At 42.8% G+C, this 21,785-nt stretch overlaps 1 protein-coding gene across 3 annotated transcripts; it reads right to left on the bottom strand.

The window, feature by feature from the left end:
* Positions 1-19,672: 19,672 nt before the first annotated feature.
* Positions 19,673-21,186, bottom strand: LOC121778312 (protein LATERAL ORGAN BOUNDARIES-like). 3 transcript variants are annotated; one of them, XM_042175641.1, is made up of 2 exons: positions 20,866-21,186; positions 19,673-20,327 (listed from the first exon to the last, which is right to left on the bottom strand). In XM_042175641.1, the coding sequence occupies exon 2, from the start codon at positions 20,319-20,321 to the stop codon at positions 19,884-19,886; it is 438 nt and encodes a 145-aa protein (XP_042031575.1). In that variant the 5' UTR covers positions 20,322-20,327; positions 20,866-21,186; the 3' UTR covers positions 19,673-19,883. The 3 variants fall into 3 exon arrangements, with proteins under 3 accessions (XP_042031575.1, XP_042031574.1, XP_042031573.1); XM_042175640.1 differs by having other exon boundaries at positions 19,673-20,361; positions 20,866-21,185; XM_042175639.1 differs by having other exon boundaries at positions 19,673-20,340; positions 20,866-21,184.
* Positions 21,187-21,785: the final 599 nt, after the last annotated feature.

Below are 21,785 nucleotides of genomic sequence, written 5' to 3'. Positions count from 1 at the left end.
ATTATCATCACATAAAACGTCATTTATATATTGCGCAGTCAAACATGTTTATCCACATAAACCATTTGGCATTCCATAGCATTTCATCCAGCATATATTAATATTAAAAAAATAATAATAATAATTCAATCTATCCCTCGTCCATGGAAATCACATTTCATAAATCATGCAATTCATGTCCATCTATATATCACAATCACATAATTGCACTACACACGCGTCATACTTTGCGTTTCATAGTTCCAAAATCATATAATTTCAACAAAATATGCATTTAAATTTTCGCCGTTCAAGTAATCAACATATATGTTCTTCAAATTAAATTCGCAATTCAAACATGTAATAACAAGTCTCCGTCTCAAGCATGCGATTCATTTTCACACTTCAATATCCATAACATTCAACACCTTTAATCACATACTCCCATAGTGTCTCACGTCTCGTATGACCACAACATTTCCAGAAGCCATAGCATTTACTTTAAATTTCCAATAGGCCAAAACTTGCCATTTTCACAAGGAACCATTTTTCCATCGAAGTTCAAAAATGTTAGTAATTCATTTCAAAAGTCATCAAAATATTCTTACCTCTTCTTTCGTGGTTGGGCGTGACGAGTTGTGGTGTTGAGCCTTCGACGTTTAACACTTTAGTCTATCGATACAAGGGTAGACTACAACTCAAAAAGACTCTTGGGTCCAGAGCGGAAAGAAACTGAGGCTCTGATACCAAACTGTCACGACCGCCCTTTTAGGGTTAATAAATACGGGCGATCGTGATGAAAAGTATTAAATAAACAGACGAAAAGAATTAGGGTTTCAATCACAAGTTGGACCAACAATTAATATCCCAATAAATAACCAAGAGTTTGATATTATCCAACAAGAAATTCAAAATATCCATTATCCTAATGATTAAAGTTGTCGGCCCAAATATAACATAATTAAACAAAACGACACAGCGGAAACGACCAAGAGGAAGAGTGACGCCATGTGTGAAGACACAACGGCACTCAAGGTTCAAAGACAATAATAATCTCTTAAATTCACTTGCTCAACACCACCACATCCTCGTCGCCACTCAACCTGCACATAGGGAAAACACATGCAGGGCTGAGTACTATGAAATATACTCAGTGGGCTCACGCCGAAAACATTTGATGAAAGTTATGTCATCCATACCATAGTGAACTCGAGTTTTACATTTAGAAAAGAAATATCATCGAGTATCACAAAAACAGTTTCATAGCCTGGCCAGGCAAAACAATCTCCCCACTTTGTCAACAACCAATCAATCATATCATCTTTCCATAGTGCGACGAAAGTGTGGCCACACTATTCGCCCACGAGACCGGCCGACTAGCAAGGACGGCTCACGATCCCACGTGTGTACACAGCCTGATAGGGTTTGCGGCCCTACTCATACCCGAATTCGTTTAACATAGCCCTATAGCCTAATGGAGCGCACTCACAAACTAGGCATCAGGCAACAATCTCAACATAGCCCTATAGCCTAATGGAGCGAACTCACAAGCTAGGCATCAGGCGCAATCTCATCATCAAAACAAACATGGCATGACATAACAATTTAAACCACCCTTATTACACCATAATCATACTTTTGAAAAACGTAAAAGAGTTTAGTAAAAGAAAGCCCACCTCGAGTGCTTAATTTGAAATTACATTCTTTCCCTTGCGATCACGATTCTCTTGCCATGATTCACCTTTAACAATTTATATAATAGATAAATCAACACACTGTTTCAAATAAATAAATGGAAATGCATGCATCCTAGGCAAAGTCTTTTATCTCGATTTAACTCGATTTTCGATTATTCGGCCGCCGCTTGCACCCATAAATCCTCCGTTGGCTCCTCGTATTTTCCACCACGATGTCAAATAAATCCCCAAAAATTATTTAAGCGCATGATTAAATTATCACATTATTTCCCTTCGCAGTTATATTTATTTCAAGACTTGGGATAAATTATTTGTACATCGAATTATTTCGAGAATTAACTAAATAATTCGTCACTATTAATTTAATTTTTAACTCAAAAATTTATTTAGTTATTGGCCCAAAGATTTAATTAAAAGCTCAAGACTTAATTATTTCCCCACCTTATATCTCCAACTACAAATTAAAGCCCAACTATTAAATGGAGCCCATCCTTAATAAATCATCAAATTCTAATTAATGAGGCCCAATTCCATATAAAAAGCACAAGCCCTATTCTTTAATAAATGACAAAGGCCCAAATTATTTTTAAAAACCCAAGGCCCAACAAATAAAACATCATTTTTTGAGGCCCAAAATAAAAAAATGAGCCCAAATCACACTCCATCATCTACACGCCCTTCCTCTTTCTCTCTCCCTACCTTTCGGTCAAATGAAAGGAGAATTCCAGCTCCCTCACTCAATTCCAGATCAGAAACCACGACTTGCCGGAGGACGTCGTCGTCGTCGCTGCTGACCGCACGGGGCTCGCCGCTGATTCGTTCTCAGCGTCCAGCCACCGTCGATCGTCCTCGGCGTCCACCGGTCAGGCTGCTGCTGTCGGTCCGCTGCTCCGTCGCCGTCTAGATTCGTCTGCCGTCGCTTCCAGACGCCGGGAAGACGCAACGCCACTGCTGCTGTACCGGTCAGTCGAACAGCGACGCGCCGCTGCTCTGTCGTCGCCTCTCAGCCGCCGGGTCAGGCTGCTGCTGCTGCCGCTAGGAGCCGCTGCTCCGTCGGTGGTCGTGCAGCCCCGAAACATCTCCGCAGCCCCCGATTCGTCCCAAAACCAATCCGAACCACCACCCCGAAACAGCCCCGAACAGACTCGCCACCAACCCCAAAGATGCGTTCTTTACCCTATTTTTATGCTAATTCATATTTTCTGATTAATTGTCGTAGGATGTCGGTTGTATTGTTCGGTTCTTGTGGAGTATTGATTACGTTAGATGCGAGGTTGATGTATGAATATACTATGCTTAAGAACTGAAATTAATCGGTTGAAAATGAGTATACCTTGAATGGGATTTGAGGAAACAACCGATAACTCCCTCCTTGAGTTGGGTTCTCGATTTCAGCTGGAAGGAGATTAGATGAGTTGGTTTGAACTTTGAATCATGAAAAAAAATAGAGAGAAATTTGTGAGATTACCTTGAAAGATTGAAGCTTGTTTTCCTGATGCAGAGGACGGATAGGAGAAAGAAATTGATTTGGAGTGAATAGTATAGAGGGATGGGCTGTTTGGATGAGAGAGATTTGGGGAGAAAGGGGACGTTTTTTTTTTCAACGTGGGTTGAGGGAAATTTTTGAATTCTTTCTTTTTTTTTCATTTAAATTGAATTTATTTGGTATTTATTTGCAGATCACGGAGGAGGAATACCTCATTACGGAGGAGAAAAAAAACTCTAAGAATCTTTAATTAAATTGAATTATCGACTTGGTGACCGAGTCAACCGGAAGATGATTTAATTTGTTTTGCTTAATTCACGGTCCTTTGTATTTTAATTAAATTATGCAGCCCACAATTTATTTATCACGGACTGAATTTTTATATCATTTATTTAATTTATCGGATCCAACACGGAATCGAGTCCAATAAATATTCCTCACGGACAAGAACTATTTAAAATCCGCATTGTGATTTACTTCACAATGTCCAACTCTAAAATAAATTATCAATTATTCACAACCATTTAATTTCACTCCACGTCAATTATTCAAAGCAGCCATCACGTATTCCATAAAGTTGACCAAGTCAAAATTCCAACTCAAAATTAGGTCACGTAAAGTAACCAATAACAATTCCATTCGACAATTAATTCACGGATTTCGCGACATTAAAAGCATTAAATGCAAGTACTTTAGGGTTCGAAAATTAGGGTTCAAAAAGTGGGGCGTTACAACACCAGTCAGAAGATCCAAGGTCGAGTACTGTAGATCTTCACGTGGAGACGGAGCAAGCCATCATCGATTCTTGATTGAATCAACGAGGTAAACTGGCTCATTCCGTAGTAAGCATGTTTTAGGAATTTAATATGCTAAAGCATGTTTTAATTCAAGGTATGAGCATGATACATATGATAATTACGCGAATAGAATTTGTCTAAATAATCTGCTAAATAGATCAAATTATGTGATCGGATTTTATCGCACGCTTCCGCTGCCAACCCCTTCAATTGGTATCAGAGCCAGTCTTTGGCTCGGATTATTTGGATTTGAATTTCACGAAATTCATGTATGCATGTATTATTTTATTGCGAAGCATGTTCTTGGTGTTTTGTTTAATTTATTATGCATGATGAACTCAAGAACTATCGAATCAAAGAACTTGAATTACTCGATCGTACGACATGTGCGATCCGTTGGCGCTCCCGCCGAGACGGATTGCACCACGCGCGATCGTGAAATAGGGTTGTCGATTTAGTGGGAGCCGAGGGATCACGATCACGGGGCTCGAGCGCGAAGCCGGCCGAGACCGCAACCCCAAGGCGGCCCCCGCACAAAGGCCGACGTGAAGGCTGGCACGGAGTGGTGGTTCGTCCGAGAACCACCGAGACACCAGGCACCGAGAGCTGGATCCCTAGGCGGAAGGAAGGGTGGTCGGAGCTGGCCGAGAGGCGCGCGCCTGGCCGAGAAGCGTTGACACCCGACGGATCAACGCGCCGAGACGGGTGGAGCGCACCTGGCCGAGAGAAGCGGCACCGACGTGCGCGCTCCTAGCCAAGAGGATGCGACACCCGACGAGCCAGGCGGCCGAGACACTGGCGTGCCACGGCCGAGACGCTTCATGCGTCGTGATCCGACGACGAATTCATCGGATTTTCGTCCTTCATCGTTCGTGCGAACCTCGTGCTATGAGATAACGATGAAGGATTATTTTAAAGATTATTTAATTATTTTATTAAAAGATATCATTAAAATATTATTATTTAATGCAAATAAAATCTTTTTGGAAGATTTACCTAGATTTTAGGAATATTTTTTATTATTTTCTATATCTATGGAAATAAATAATATTATTTTGATTCCTAGATGATATGGATGAGAATAATTTAATAGTTTCCTAATGTTTATATATCTAAGATCCTAATAAGGATAGATATGTATGAATACATTAAATAATAAAATATCTCTTCCTAATCTTGAACAAGGAAATAATTTGAATTTATTTTTCATATCTTATTAAGGATTAAATAATTTGTTTATTTTAGATATACCTTATAGTAGACATAAATAAGAATTAAATTCTAGAATAATAGTTTCCTAAAGGAAGATAACAACATAAAACTAAAGATTTAATTATCCAGCAAATTAAATACCAACAGAATTTAATTAAGCTTTTGTCTACCTAAAGGCTAAGGATAATTTAAGAAAAACCATAACCCAAATATCTAAGCTATAAATACGAACTCAACGTTTGTATATGGTCTCCATCAATTGGTCTGCAATTTATGAAGCTTTTTTCTAATATTATCGCCACCTGCTCTGTGGGGACAATAATCATAAGAAAATAGCAAGTTCATGAGGGCGGACTTCTAAAAAATAAATAGCATGAACTAGAATGTGGTTTCCAATACTATCGTCACCTGCTCTGTGGGGACAATAATCCTAAGAAACTACGAGATTCAGAAGTTCACACAGAATTTATGAGATAGCTTGATCTTATTTAGCAGCACATAAGCATTGTTATGGGAGTGTGTTGTAGAAATGAGACTCTGTAATGCTAAAGAGGTGGTCTTGCTTAGGCAACATTAGGCGGCCATGCCACTCTGTGGTCTCTGGACTATTCGTCGGTGTTTTGACTAGCAAAAATGTAAGATTTTAATGCGTATTAACTTCCTCTAGAGGGTACAAAATTTTAATTTTACAGTTGTAAGATTTTGAAAAGTTTTATGGTTAATCTAATCAAACATCTTACATAAGATTATGATGAATAGTAAATACACTGTTTTGCAGTGCAAATCAAATCGTCAAGATGTCATTCAATCCTCTATCTGCAATTCTAAAAGAAAGTAAACTCGAGGGCCAAAATTACGTAGAATTGAAACAAAATTTGGACATCGTTCTTACAGCTGAAGAGTACAGCTTTGTACTCACAACCCCGCGACCTATAGTGCCACCAGCTAACGCTGCGGCAGGAGTCAGAGATGCACACAGACGGTGGCATAAGGCGAATGAGATAGCTAAGTGCTACATGTTGGCATCTATGTCATCAGTACTCAAGCATCAGCATTCTGCCATGGATACTGCCGCCGAGATTATGCAGAAGCTCAAGAATCTTTTTGGTACTCAGAATCAAACGGCTAAGTCTCAAGCCTTTCGGAGTATCATGTCGAAGACTATGAAGGAGGGCTCGTTTGTGATGGACCATGTCCTCGATATGATGAACCACCTCAACCAGATTAAGGTCTTGGGAGGGACGATCGATCCCGAGTCCCAAGTGACCATTATCCTTCAAAGTCTTCCCCCTAGCTTCCAACAGTTCAAGCTTAACTTCAAGATGAACAAAAGGAACTACACCTTGGCGGAACTGTTGACTGAACTTCAGTCGGCGGAGAATCTTATGATCCAGGCTAAGGCGGCCTTGATGACTTCGGCGCCTCGTTCCTCTTGCTCCAAGCCTAGCGCATGAAAAAGGCAGGCACTGAACTCAGGACTGACCAAGATAGCTAAGGGAAAGAAGAAGAAAAGGGCAAACAAGAAGCCCATGGGGAAGTGTTTCAAGTGCGGAGAGAAGGGGCATTGGAAGGCAGATTGTCCTAAACGGGGCAAGGCTACAGGTATGCACCAAGCTCTAGTAGTCGAGTCTTGTTTGACTTCGACATCAACTTGCACTTGGGTTATTGACCTGGAGCTACTGATCATATTTGTTTTGATCCTGACTTAATGCAGGTGACAAGATGGTTACGTGATCGAGAGATCGAAGTCCAGCTAGGCGACGCTACAAAAGTGGCGGCCGTTGCAGTGGGAGACATTTATTTGCATTTTAGTAGTGATAGATTTTTTATTTTGAAGAACGTTTTGTTGATACCTTCTTTTAGAAGAAATTTAATTTCAGTTTCTAAATTGGTTTTTGATGGATATTCAATTTCTTTTAATGACAATTGTGTTATTAAGAAAGATGGTTCTTATATCTGTCGTGACATCATGGAAAACGATCTGTACACAATCACATCTACACGGTTTAACAATCGCAAATTAGGACTCAATACAACATCGAAAATTTCAAAGAAACGAAAGGAACCTTCAAGTTCAATGAACAAAACGTACTTATGGCACCTTAGACTTTGTCATGCCAATGAAAGGAGGATCCATTCTCTTGTTTAACAAGATCTTATTAAAGATCTAGAGGAGGAACCTTTTCATAAGTGTGAGTCATGCTTGGAAGGCAGGATGACCAAGAGGCCTTTTCAGGCTAAGGGCAATAGGGCCAAGGAAGTACTTAAGCTCGCTCATTCCGATGTATGTGGACCAATGTCTACTGAAGCAAGAGGTGGTTTTCGATACTTCATCACATTTATTGATGTCTTCTCGAAAATTGGATACGTCTATTTGATGCGCCACAAGTCAAAGTTTTTTGACAAGTTCAAGGACTTTAAGACTCTTGTGGAGAAGTATCATGGTAAGAGTATCAAAAGCCTACGATCTGATCGTGGAGGCGAGTACCTCAGTGCTGAGTTTTTGGACTACTTGTCGGAGTCCGGAATTGAATCCCAACTGACTGCGCCGGGCACGCCCCAGCAGAACGGCGTGGCTAAAAGAAGGAATAGGACCTTGTTGAACATGGTCCGGTCGATGATGAGTTATGCACAGTTACCTACTTCATTTTGGGGACATGCCTTGCTTTCTGCAAGTCACATTTTAGACAATTTACCGTCAAAATTCGTATCTACTACTCCTTATGAGTTGTGGACTAGGCGTAAGCCCAATCTAGCACATCTCAAGATTTTGGGTTGTCCGGCTCATGTATTGGAAAATGATCCAACTAAGCTAGGATCAAGGATGGAGGTATGTTTGTTTATAGGGTACCCTAGAGGAACAAAAGCATATGAATTCTTTAGTCTCCGAGACAAGAAAGTCATTGTGAATACTCACGCGACATTCTTAGAGGAAGACTATGTAATGAATCATAAACTCAGCAGAGAAGTGGCTCTTGATGAGCTAATTTCTGTCACAAGTTCCATTAACCAAGAACAAGTACCAAGTGTACAAACAATTCCAGAAACTTCAACTTCTACTCCAAGTATTAGTGCCGCGCCGAAGTGGGAGGGTATCTTACGAGCCCGATAGATACGTTCGTTTGGGGGAATCTATCGATCACTCCCCGGACGAAAATGTATTGGATCCCTGGAACTTTGCGGAGGCGCTGGAAGATGTCGATCATTGTGAATGGGTGAAAGCAATGGATTCGGAACTACAATCTATGATAGACAAAGACGTCTACGATTTATCCGTCCTACCCGAAGGCTGTACTGCCATTGGGAGCAAGTGGATATATAAACGTAAACGTGAACCCGATGGATGAGTTAAAGTCTTCTAGGCAAGACTAGTGGCCAAGGGATATACCCAAAAGGAAGGTGTCGATTATGACGAGACTTTCTCCCAGTGGCCATGCTCAAATCGATCCGGATACTGTTGTCTATAGCAGCTTATATGGATTGGGATGTATGGCAGATGGACGTTAAGACTGCATTTCTAAACGGCGGTCTTGAGGAGACCATCTACACGGAACAACCCGAGGGATATGCCATAAAGGGCAAAGAACACATGGTTTGGCAGCTTAAGAAGGCCATTTATGGCCTTAAGCAAGCATCTAGATCGTGGAACCAGTGTTTCGATCAAATTGTTCGCATGTTTGGATTCGAAAAATGCCCAAATGAAAGCTGCATGTATAAGAAAGTTGAAAAGGGAAATGTTGTGTTCTTAGTTCTATATGTAGATGACATTCTTCTAATTGGAAACAATAAAAAGTTGTTGTCATCAGTACGAACATGGTTGTCAAACTAGTTTGAGATGAAGGATATGGGAGACGCGGGACACATCCTCGGTATCAAGGTTCTTCGGAATCGAGATAAGAAGATGTTTTACTTATCTCAAGAATCTTACATCGACACAGTACTTAGCTGTTTTAGCATGCAGGACGCCAAGAAAGGTTTCTTACCTTTCAGACATGGCATCCATCTATCTCAAGAGATGTGCCCCAAAACGCCGTCTGAGATACAAGTTATGAGAAGGATTCCATATGCTTCGGCAGTTGGAAGTCTCATATATGCTATGCTTTGTACGAGACCTGATATTTGCTTTGTTGTTGGCATGGTAGCAAGATATCAGTCAAATCCGGGCCAAGGACATTGGACTGCCGTAAAGAACATACTCAAGTACCTTAAACGGACTAAGGACTATGTTCTAGTTTACAATGCAGCCGAGGTCTGTCCTTTGGGATACACTGACTCAGACTTTCAGGCTGATCAGGACTCGAGAAAATCTACTTCAGGATATGTGTTCACCTTAGGAGGTGGAGCCGTAATTTGGAAGAGTGTGAAGCAGAAATGCATCGCGGACTCGACCATGGAAGCCGAGTATGTAGCCGCTTCGGAGGCTGCAAAAGAGGCAGTATGGCTCAAAAACTTCCTCATGGACTTAGGTGTGGTTTCGAATCCGCCCAAGAGCATCACTGTTTATTGTGACAACTCTAGCGCTATGGCAAACTCGAAAGAACCAAGAACTCACAAAGCGAGCAAACACATAGAACGGAAGTATCATATCATTAGAGATATAGTGCAGAGAGGAGACATACAAGTGGTCAAGATTGCGTCAGAGAACAACCTGGCAGATCCTTTTACAAAGGCATTGGCGGTGAAACCGTTCGAATACCACGTTAAAAGGATGGGGCTTCGACTCATTCAAGACCTCAACTCGCTTTCAGTATAAGTGGGAGAAATACATGACGTGTGCACTAAATACTATTTTTTGTATACTCGAAAGCTTTTTTGAGTATGAGTGGGAGATTGTTAGAGTTTATATACTAGAAATCACCTTTCGAGTGATTGAATACTGTAAAACTCTATAAGCTATTTTTCAATAAATAAAACAGATTATTTTTGTCATAATATTGTTATGTTTTACATTTAATGGTTGTTTATTGCATATTTAAATGTATAAGAACGTAACAAAGTCTAAGTCTTTGTTCTAGCAGACCGGTTGTGGGCGTCGTCCAATTTAAGGTAACACGGTCAGTTCTGAACAAAGAAAAAACAGAATTTCACAACCCAGATAGGCCTAGACTACCTATCGTGAAAGGTTGCAATGTCAGTCCAATTATTTCTAAGCCTTATTGAAATAAGATGACGTTGGTGTGGTATAGCACTGAATGGATCTAACAGCAAGACATGTCTTTATGCTATCTACTGAAAGACGAGGACTTGATAATTAATTTCTTAATCAATGTACGTTAGCATTGAGCATACGATACTGAGTATCTACTACTTTGACTTACCAAAGGTGTGGGGTTTTCGTCACCCAACGATCCAGGTATATTGGGTAGTGGTGATCGTTATCCAGCGGTGCTAGGATTGCTATTACGTTGAATCGTGCGCGAGGAGAGTCTCGTTTGATAACATCCACGAGAGGAGCTCGAAACAAGATTTTATTATTCGGAACCTAGCTAGTTGGAGTTTAATTACTCTATGAATAATAAATAAGAGTTTCTTGCTGAGTCCACTCTTGGAGATTAAAATATGTTAAATAATTAAGTCCATAGCAGACATTAATAAATTAATTGATGTTTCCATCTTAAGCACGGAAAATAATTTACTTACTTAAAAAGGAAACCCGGAATACTCGTAATTTCGGATTTGGAGAGGCAGTGCAATATTACTTCTGTAGTGGCTGCTTGTAATATTCCAATATAAGCTTATATTAAATTATGGGTTCAATTTAATTAGTAAAAAGCTAATTGGGTGAGGCCTGATCAAAATTCTTCATTAGATCCATGACTGGGCCCAATATGTGACTTAATATAAATAGGAGAATAAAGGGGACAAAACAAGACAACAACGACAATAACAATAATTATTATTGCTAGAATTTTCGTCCCCCTCTAGAGAAAGAGAGAGTTCGAAAATTGCTTCCTCTGTGAGCATAGTTCTGTCTTCGTTATTCAAGTCCTAGTACGTTGGTGAGATTTTCCCACACAAATATCAGTGTACAGTCCGGGACACCAGTCAGAAGATCTAAGGTCGAGTACTGTAGATCTTCACGTGGAGACGGAGCAAGCCATCATCGATTCTTGATTGAATCAACGAGGTAAACTGGCTAATTCCGTAGTAAGCATGTTTTAGGGATTTAATATGCTAAAGCATGTTTTAATTCAAGTTATGAACATGATACATGTGATAATTACGCGAATAGAATTTGTCTAAATAATCTGCTAAATAGATCAAATTATGTGATCGGATTTTATCGCACGCTTCCGCTGCCAACCCCTTCAAGGCAGCACAACCTAGCCGAGAGCATCACGCGTTTTGTGAGGTGGTGCTGGCCGAGAGGTGTTAGTGCAGTGTGATGCGCTGTGTTCGAGAGTCGGCGCGCCTAGTGCGCGCAACGGGGCAGGCGTGACTAAGCCGGAAGGCGCGGCTACTGGACGAGAGCATGTGCGCTACTAGCCGAGACGCTGGAGGCATCAGATTCCAGCGACGCAGTAGCCGGATTCTGGCTATGCTGTTGTTGTTCCTTCTTCCTCTTCGATTCCTTCGTGCACCTTAAATTTCGTCTGATAAAATGGAGTTGGTTCTATAGGGTTGCAGTTTTGGCTATTGATGTTGGTAAAATGAATAAATGAGGTTCACGATTTGAAAACATAAGAATGATTGAAAGGCAGTTTGAAAGAAAATGAGTTATCGGACACATATTTCGAATCAAGTTAACTCCATAGCTCGATTAGGTAGATATGAATTAAATCCAAACTAAATGAACACTGCGGGCCGGGGTGAAATACGGGCTTCGCTTGGACACCAATTTCACAACCAAACGTCCAGTTTCGCATAGTTTTGAATCCTTATATTTTTGAAACATAGTAACCAAACAACTCCTAAGTACTCCATCCGTCCCAAGGTAGATGTCACAATTGGGAGATGGCACGGGATTTTAGGAAATGTTATTTTGTGTGTTAAGTGGTGAGAGAAAATATAATTTTATTATTGATGTGAGAGGGAACTTTTTCCAAAAGAAGAAATGTGAAATCTTTTGTGGGACAACTAAAAAATGAAAGTGTGACATCTACCTTAGGACGGAGGGAGTATTAACTTTTAGAAGATGAATGGATGATGATCCACTTTATTTTCGTACTCCCTTCATTCTACTCCCTCCGTCCTCAAAGAATATGCACTTTAGGGACGGCACGAGTTTTAATGTAAAATTAGTAAAGTAAGAGAGATGTAGAGATAAAAAGTAAGTAAAGTATTGTTAGTGGGGAATGGATCCCACCTTATTAGAGAGAATAGACTTTCCAAAATTAGAAAGTGCATATTCTTATAGGACGGACTAAAAAGAAAAGAGTATATATTTTTGTGGGACGGAAGGAGTATAAAATTAGAAACTATTTCTTGTTTTGTTCCGTTCCTTAAAAAATAGAAACTTTCTATTTTATAAAAAATTCATGAGACGTGGCCTATTTTACAATAATATTTTACTTCTTATTTTACTAAATAAACGACCCAAATTTCCAAGATTACGAGGTGGAAAGGGAGGGAGAGTTAAGTGTCACAAAAATCTGTGTTTTAAGAGGACAGCTTTTTCAGTAGAGAGAGAGAATAACTGTTGCTACAAAAATCTCTTGTTTTAAGAGAGACCAGCTCAAGATTACGAGGTGGAAAGGGAGGGAGAGTTAAGTGTCACAAAAATCTGTGTTTTTAAGAGGACAGCTTTTTCAGTAGAGAGAGAGAATAACTGTTGCTACAAAAAAGACCAGCTTTTATCAGTAGACAAACTCATTTGCATCAACACTCGTGTGACTGACTGTCTACAAGTTACAACTGCATATCAATGGATGTGTAAGGCCATCCACAATAGGAATAGCCCAACAATAGCTCAGTCATAGCCTAGCCACAAACTCCTCCTGTCACATCATCAATATTAAAAATTCTCCTACCACATCATAAATAGCCCAGCCATAACCTAGCCACATCATAAATAGCCCAGCCACATCAATAGTCACATCACTAATAACAATTATATAAAAATGATATAATTAACAATCACACAATATACGGAATTTAATTTACGAGACATATACGGGAAACATTAATAATACGATTAAAATTTTAAAAAGTACAATAATTTTTAAAAAGTACAATAATTTAAAAAAATTACAATAATTAACAAAAAAGTACAATAATTCACTCCTCTGCTCCGTCGTCGTCTCATCCGTCGTTGTCGGCACCATCGCCTCCGCCTCCGCCTCCGTCGCTGCCGCCTCTACTCCCGGCAGCTTCCCTCCGTGCCGCCTCCAAATCCTCCTGCATGCTCAGGAGCAATGTTTGAAGCAAACTCTTCTCCACGGGGTCCACCGCCGCCGCCATTCGGCCATCGTCTTGACCATCTGAGCGCGCGTTTGTTTACGCGCGAAGAATTTGAGATCCGCTGTGGATTGGCCAAGGGGGGATGCCGACTGGACCTCCTGGGAACCCCCGGCGCCCCCCTCGCCTCCCGTTGAGCCCGCTTGTGCCCACTCGGGCGAGTTCGGCGAGCGAACGAACGAGGGGCCGTCTTGGGGAGGTCGTGGGAACCACCGCTGTTGCCGCTGAAATCACCGGTATAGTTCAGTCGTTGCTTCTTCGGCCAGCCAGCGTCGACACCTACTCGGAACTTCTCGGAGTCGTTCAGCACAAGATAGCAGTTCCAGTAGGTGAAGTCCTTATACACCCCCTTCAGGGGAAGGCTTTCTCCGCTATCCTCCTGCAGTCTTCCTCCGTTTGGCCACTGCTCATCATGCGGAGGACGTTGGTGTACAAGCCCGAAAATCGGGAGACCGCATCCTTGATTCGGTCCCACCCCTTCCGGCAATCCTCCCCGGTGCATCGCCTCCCCTCCGGGCAAAACCTCTGGTAGGCTGCTGCTATCTTGCCCCACAAGTTGACGATCCTCTGGTTGTTCGAAACGAGAGGATCGTCGCAAACACTCACCCATGCCTTGGACAGCGCGACGTTCTCCGCGTCCGTCCACCTCCTCCGTACAGAGCTGTCGTCCTCACCCGGCTGCGAGGACTCGCCGACCCTCTTCCCCTTGCTTTTCTTCTTTGGGGAGCCACGACCCCGCCCTGCGCCCCCCGTTTGAACGGGAGCATCCGGAACACCGAGAAGATCTAACCCCAAGTCATCGAAGGAGAAAGTGTCAAATTAGGGCAACGGCTGCGCCTCCGTTGGGGTCGATGTGTGCGACGAACCAGTCGAAAAATCAAAACTGGGGCGATAGACGTCCCCCGGCGTCCCATGTGTCGCCGGGGATCCCCCCGTCGTCCACTGCGTAGCCGGTACCCCCCCCCCGGCGTCCCCTATGTCGCCTGGGATCCCCCTGTCGTCCACTGCGTCGCCGGTACCCCCCCCGGCGTCCCTTGCGTCGCCAGTACCCCCCGAGCATCATCTGCATCCCGGGTGCCCACCCCGGCATCATCTGGGCATTGGGTGCCCACCTGAGCAGTGCCGGAAAACCCCCCGGCTGGCATCCCGGGCATCATCTGCTGCCACAGGTACATGTTGTAGTATGGTGGCATCTGACTCCATCCACTTCCCACGGGGACCGGGGGAGTTTGAGCTTGAGACCCGCTACTCCCTGAAGTAGGCTCGTTGTTGAGATCCATTTACCGTTGTTGATCTTGTACAGAAATTTAGATAGAGAGAGTACTCGTTTAAACAAGTGGTGCGAATGAAAATGAAGTGCAAGGCGCGTATATATAGTGTTTCGAAAAAAAAATCGCGCTAGGCGGTGCGCTAGGCGATCCAGACCCTGCAATAGCGCCAAGCGGATCGCCCAGCGCACCGCCTAGCGACACGGAACCGCCGAGTGCTAGGCGGTTTTTAATTCCGAAAATGGCTGGGCGGTTGCAATAGATCGCCTAGCGCACCGCCTAGCGCCGGCGCTCGGCTAAGCGGTGCACTAGGCGCTATTATGGATGGCCTAACAAAATTACCATCTTCTCTCTCTATCTCACAAGTGAATTCCATGAATGATTGGCAACTATTAACCTATTCTAATTTCAGCTTTTCTGGGGTGGAAATAATGGAGGTGTGATATTAAAATTGCCAGGACAATAATTACGTGTACTTATTTGTTTAGGACAAGTTTGAAGGTAAAAAAAGGATCATAAGATCATATTAAGAGCATCTCTAATGAACGGATGTCCCATTCGGACATCCACTAGGACTTCCCAAAAACACCTCCTGTCACGTCACTAGGACTTCCCATCCCACTGCCACGTCACTAGGACATCCCCTTCACAATCCGCCCTTCCCATCGCCCTTCCCACTAGGACTTCCCTCAATAAAAAAAATTACAAATTCACAAATAAAGCAAATTAAGTTTACGAAAATAAAATTTCAACACGAATACGAACGGGAAAAATTATCAACTTCATTAAAAAAAACATACATGATTTGAAAAAAAAATACATAGTAATAAAACAAAAAAAAGTAATAACATCAACGTCAACCCCTCCGCGTCCAAACCTCTTCAATAATATCGTGCTGAAGTCGAACATGGGCATCTGTTTGCCGCATGTCGGTAAATGCACGCATCCGCTCGACCTTTCCATGAGGTACCCCCATATTCACATTCTCGGTGGCCACGCCGTGACTTGGACCTGCACTCGTATCATCTTCATTGGTCCACTGAGTCAGTTCCGCAGCTTCATTTTCGACAATCATGTTGTGCATTATGATACATGCGTACATGACATCGCCGATGTTGGGAATATACCACTGCCGTGCAGGACCCTTTACTACCGCCCATCGACTCTGGAGCACACCAAATGCCCGCTCCACATCCTTGCGCGCTGCTTCCTGACGGCTCGCAAAGTATGCCTTCTTTTGTCCGAGCAGATTCTTGATTGTCTTCACAAAGACTGGCCAGTTTGGGTATATCCCATCCGCCAAATAGTATCCCATATTGTGCTGGTTGCCGTTGGCGACGAAACTGATGGCAGGACCAACGCCATTGCACTGAGCGTTGAACAGGGGCGACGACTGGAGAACGTTGATGTCGTTGTTCGACCCGGCGACTCCAAAATAAGCATGCCATATCCACAGCCGGTAGTCAGCTACAACTTCAAGGATCATCGTGGGATGCTTGGCTTTGAAGCCGGTAGTGTACATCCCCTTCCAGGCGGCGGGGCAGTTCTTCCACTCCCAATGCATACAATCTATGATGCCCAACATCCCAGGGAACCCGTGCACCGACCCATGCATATCTATCAGCATCTGGCAGTCTTCGGGGCCCGGACTCCGAAGATACCGCTCCCCGAATATCGCTCTCACCCGCGCAAAAATTCTGCAGACACTCGACGGCTGTCGACTCGCCAATGTGGAGGTACTCGTCAAACATGTCGGTCGCGCCTCCGTACGCCAGTTGTCTGATTGCGACAGTGCACTTCTGTAAGGGCGTGAGTCCGGGTTTGCCAACTGCATCCTCCCTGATCCTAAAATACAGGTATCTTCTCTCTAAAGCACCCACGATATGCATAAACAGCGGACGATGCATCCTAAAACGTCGCCGGAATAAGGCATCCCCAAAACGCGGCTGCGGAACGAAGTAGTCCTGATACAACCGAATATGTGCAGCAATGTGGTCACGGGGTATTGTAGTTCGACGACAGATCGGCCGATGTACCACCGCCTGCTGCCGCCGCTGCTCCCTCTAGTGTAGCAGCCTATCTATCGCACCTTCCACAGCGACCTCCAATTCATCCTCGCTATCACTGTCACTAGTCATTTTAGATATACTTGAAAATAGAGATGTAGAGAGAGAAACTTGTTAACACAAGTGGTGCGAATGAAATAAAGTTCAACGAGCCGTGTATATATAGTTAAAAAAAAATAAATACCGGACGTCCGACCCACGCCACAATAGCGGACGTCCGCCCGCCCGTCGCCCGCACGTCCGAGGACATCCGACGTCCTTACGGGACGTCCGTATCCGAGTTGAAATGCCACAATGGTGGACGTCCCAGTCGCCCGTCGCGGATGTCCGATCGGACGTCCGCCATTGGAGATGCTCTAAAGGTATAATATCACACATAATACTCTCTATTATGAGTACTGCCACCTTAAACAAATCAAGTCTTTTCAATGTTATATCATTACTCGTTTATTTTGATGTGTGCAGTCTAGTCATATCAGTAATTTTCATTTTTTATTATTTTATTTTTACGGTTGGAGATGGGGTGGGGCGTCATATTTGATATTGATATCACACATTTTTAACCAAAATTATCGTCAAGTGGACTTAGTATAATACTCCATTCAAGAATACTGAGAGCACCCGCAACGCGTGCCGAAACCGTTCCGCGTGCCGTTCCGCCGGAACGGTTTCGCCGCGGAACGCGTTGCGGCGCTGCATTCCGCTCCCGTCTCGTTCCCATTCCGTGCCGGGTGCCGACGGCACGTAACGCGGCACGGAACAAGCCGCCACGCGCCTGGGCGACGTGGCCGATCCCCGTGCGTGCGTGCTTCCCACTCGCCGGCCCGCGAGTGGGACACGTCAGCAATGACGCAATAATTATTTTTTTTTTTATAAAAATCGAATTTTTAAAAAAAAAAATTTTTTTTAAACGGTAACATTACCGTTTTTTTTAACTTTTTCTTAATTTTTTTAATTTTTATTTTTATTTTCTTATTCTATAAATACACCTAATTCATTCATTTTATACACAACTACACATCTATTCTTCCTACATCAACATCAATTTCTCTCCAATTTTCATATTCTATCTCTTCAAAAAATGTCCGGCGACGGCAATTACGGTGGTGGCGGCGCCGGAGGGTGGGATCTCAACGCGTTCGGCGATTGGGAGACCATGTACAACACACTTGGTGGTTCTGGGTCATCGACGCCGGGCACGCAGGGGTCGGCGACGCCGGGTGGGTACCAACCACCCACTTTCGATGTGGATGCCTACGCTCGAGGCTCCGGCTCGCGGCTTTCCCAGGGTTTGTCCCAGATTCGGGAGGATATCCCCGTTGAACCCACTCAGGGAGGAAGCTACAGGGCTGCGTCTGAGGCACCCGAGGAGGATGAGGAGGAGGAGCCGGAGGATCTGGGCCGGCATCCCTACACCAACGAAGAAACAAAGGCGGTGTACACCGCCTGGCTCACCGTCTCATATGATCCCATCGTCGGCAACCAACAAGCCGCCAAGTGCTTCTGGGAAAAGGTCCGTGATGTCTACCACGAGACTAAGCCGAAAGGGGCCCGGAAGCGCAAATATACAATGCTTCGTGCTCACTTTGGCCGAGTCGATTTACAGGTCAAAAAATTCTGCGGGATCTACTCCACCGAAGCGGCGCACTACCAAAGCGGAGCTTCGGGCGCCGACATACTGAGGGCGGCTATGCGCGCCTTCCACCAGGACACCGGTGTACAGTTCAAATATGTTGATATTTGGCAGCTCGTCAAGGACGAGGAAAGGTGGGCCGGTGGTGTCCGCTCCAGCTCGGGATCAACCTCAAAGCGGACGAAGCACACGACGAGCGGCCAGTACTCGTCTGGTGACACCGATGCGCCCAGTGATCGTGGCACGCAGGAGGTTGGGGTTACGGCCGCCGAGTACGAGGGATCTAGCCGTGGGCGCCGTCGTCCGCAAGGGACGAAGGCGGCGAAAGCGGCTAGAGCGAGGAAGGGCCGAGGAGAATCAAGCCAGTCGGCCTCGGGATCGGGCTCACAAGGAGGCTCGAACACACTTATGGTGGCGTACATAACCGCCACAATGGCGGACACTTCCCGCTTCTCGTACGCCCAATACACGGCCTGGTGGAACGGAATTGTGCATATGGCAGGACTACTTGGTCTTCCCCCTCCCCCTAAACCTCGACCGCCTCCGGAGGATGATTCGCCGGCGGAGTAGTTTTTTTATTTTCCCACGTTTAATTGTGTGTTTTTTATTGTGTGTTTTTTATTTTTTTAGGATTTGAATTGTGTGTTTTTTTTAATTTTTTTAAGTTTAAGTTGTAATTTTTTTTAATATTGTGTGTTTTTTAATAAAGTATGTTTGTTTTTTAATAAAGTATGTTTGTTTTTTAATAAAGTGTGTTTATTTAATTTAATTTAGTTGGAAATAAAAATAAAAATTGAAATAGAATGAATAGTAATTTAAGGAACGGTTAAGGAACGGTTAAGGAACGGAGGGTTGCAGGTTCCGTTCCTTAGTTAAGGAATGGAGTAAAAAAGTACAGTGGGGCCCTCAAATAGTGGTTTAAGGAACGGTATAGGAACGGTATAGGAACAGCGTTGTGGATGGCCTGAATACATTCTTTTTCATGTCACGGCCCCTCATATATGCTGACCACACACAAAATCATTGTAACAAAATATATTTAAATCAAATCAGACTAGCTACTTGTATACCGAATCATGTTCCTAAAATTGTTGCTGCAATATACAATAAGTGGTGCATGCTATACACTTGCAGATATATACAAATAAAACAATTGTATGTAATATCTTAGAAAAGATTTAATAGTACAGACAGATCATTTCTACCTCGAGATATACATAGTTTACAAATCCACATTTATTAAAGAAAACTCCATGATCAAGACCAATACTCATAAATATACCAATTTTCCATACCACAATTACAATTATTCAAACCCTAGCTATTTTAGATGATGATGAGAAGAGCATCAATTACTTCCATCCATCCCTTCACCGCCATAAGAATTACTATAAATATGATTCCATGGCACACCATTTCTTCCGATCTGGCTATTGTCATTGCAAGCGAACCTAACGAGGTCTGCATTGGCGGCGTCGAGCTCCTTCTGGAGGCGATCGACTTGGCTCTGGAGGAACGAAATGGCGCCGATGCAGCCGTACACGGGGTCTCGGACGCGGGCCTCCGCCTCGTAGGCAAGGGAGTTGACCGCGTCGTCTCGCTGGTGGGGCAGCAGCTCGTGCAGGAGCTTCCCCACGTTGCTCGCGCCGAAGATCTTGTGCACGTTCGCGAACTTCTGCGGCTCCTCCGCCGGGAAGTACGCCGAGAAGATGCATCCCGCCATGCACTTCCGCCTTAGGAATTTGCACGCCGCGCAGGGCGGGTTGTACGAGCTTGAGGAAGCCATCGATTGCTAATTTGTGTTTCTATCAATTTTGGTTGGTGTCCTAATTAATTAAAATTAAGGGACGCAAACAAAACATACCATAAAAACAATTGTTCTCTGTCTCTCTCACTTATACATGTTTATATGCTAACATAGATTATTCGAATTTTATTTGAGCTCTCCCCCCTTTTAAATCATCACTTAAGCAGATTTTGCAGATATACAAACCTTGTACTCATTAAGAAAAAAATTGAAAACTTTCTAGCTAAGTAGTAGTAATAAATCTTATCGTGATTTAGTTTTTAGATCTGGATGCTAATTAATTAATTAAGTCATAGTTATCTACATAGATCTAAACAGAATATGAAGTGAAGGTCATGCATTCATATGTGCTAATTAATCACTTTAACAACTTACACCACAAACCCTACATCAAGAAATTGGCTATATCACTTCAATTACTAATATATTCTCCATTTCATAAAGGAAACGCTAATCCACAAACTAAGTAACACACAAAAAAAATATGGATATAAAAGCCACATCAACTTAATTAATTATATACCTGTGATGAGGCCTTACTATTACTTTCTCTCTCTTTTTTCTTATTAATGCATAAGAAGAAAAACACTGTTTTCCCTTGATGTCCCAAGAATCTATCTTTTCCTTCTTCGACAGCTAAAATGAACCCAAACTGAGATGTTCAATTGGGGCTGGTGAAACCCTAATTTGCATCAAATTTTGGGAATTTCAATGTGGTAATGGGAAGCAATAAGGCTGAGCTAGAGATATGAGAGATGAGAGCTAAGAGAATATAGTGTGATGAAGATGGAATGAATAGAAAGGACAAAGATAATAAATGAGAGGTACAATAAAGAGAAAAGATGAGTGTGACACTCCATCTAATAATTTTATCATACTTGTGGAGGGGATGCAACCCCCAGTTTTTTCTTACTGTTACGTGCTATATTTCTATTTTTCCTCTCATTTTCTCATGCAAATTGGAAAAAAAATCCAAGTTACCTTTTCCTAAAAGTATATATTTTTCCCTCTCATTCTCATTTGCAATAAGTAGAAATTTATAGTACATATAGCCAACTCATTTTTTGTATTCTTTCCCACAAACCTTTTAATTGAGTGTCTAAGATAGTGTAACCTATAAAATCTTTGTTTAAAGTCTTGTATTAATGTTGTGAGAATGGAAGATGAAATAGTATTTTTACAATTATTATCTGCGAGAATAAATCATATAAGTAGAGAAGTTAAAGAAAACATAGAAGCATATGAGCCATTTATATTTATCATAATCTAGTCCTTCATCTTGTGTGATAGTAATGCATGTTAATTTTCAACTTTTGCCGAAATCCACTATATGTATAATGATAGATATTTAATCTCGTTATAGTATTGATATAAAGTTACGCTACATATATTAAAATTTGTTTATCTACATGAAACTGTATGCATATTTTGTACGTGGGAATG

This window comes from Salvia splendens, chromosome 19 (genome assembly GCF_004379255.2).
Source record: "Salvia splendens isolate huo1 chromosome 19, SspV2, whole genome shotgun sequence".
In the NCBI taxonomy this organism is placed as follows: Eukaryota; Viridiplantae; Streptophyta; class Magnoliopsida; order Lamiales; family Lamiaceae; genus Salvia; species Salvia splendens.
Note: the sequence above shows the minus strand (reverse complement) of the source record. Positions and strands in the feature narration are given on the sequence as shown.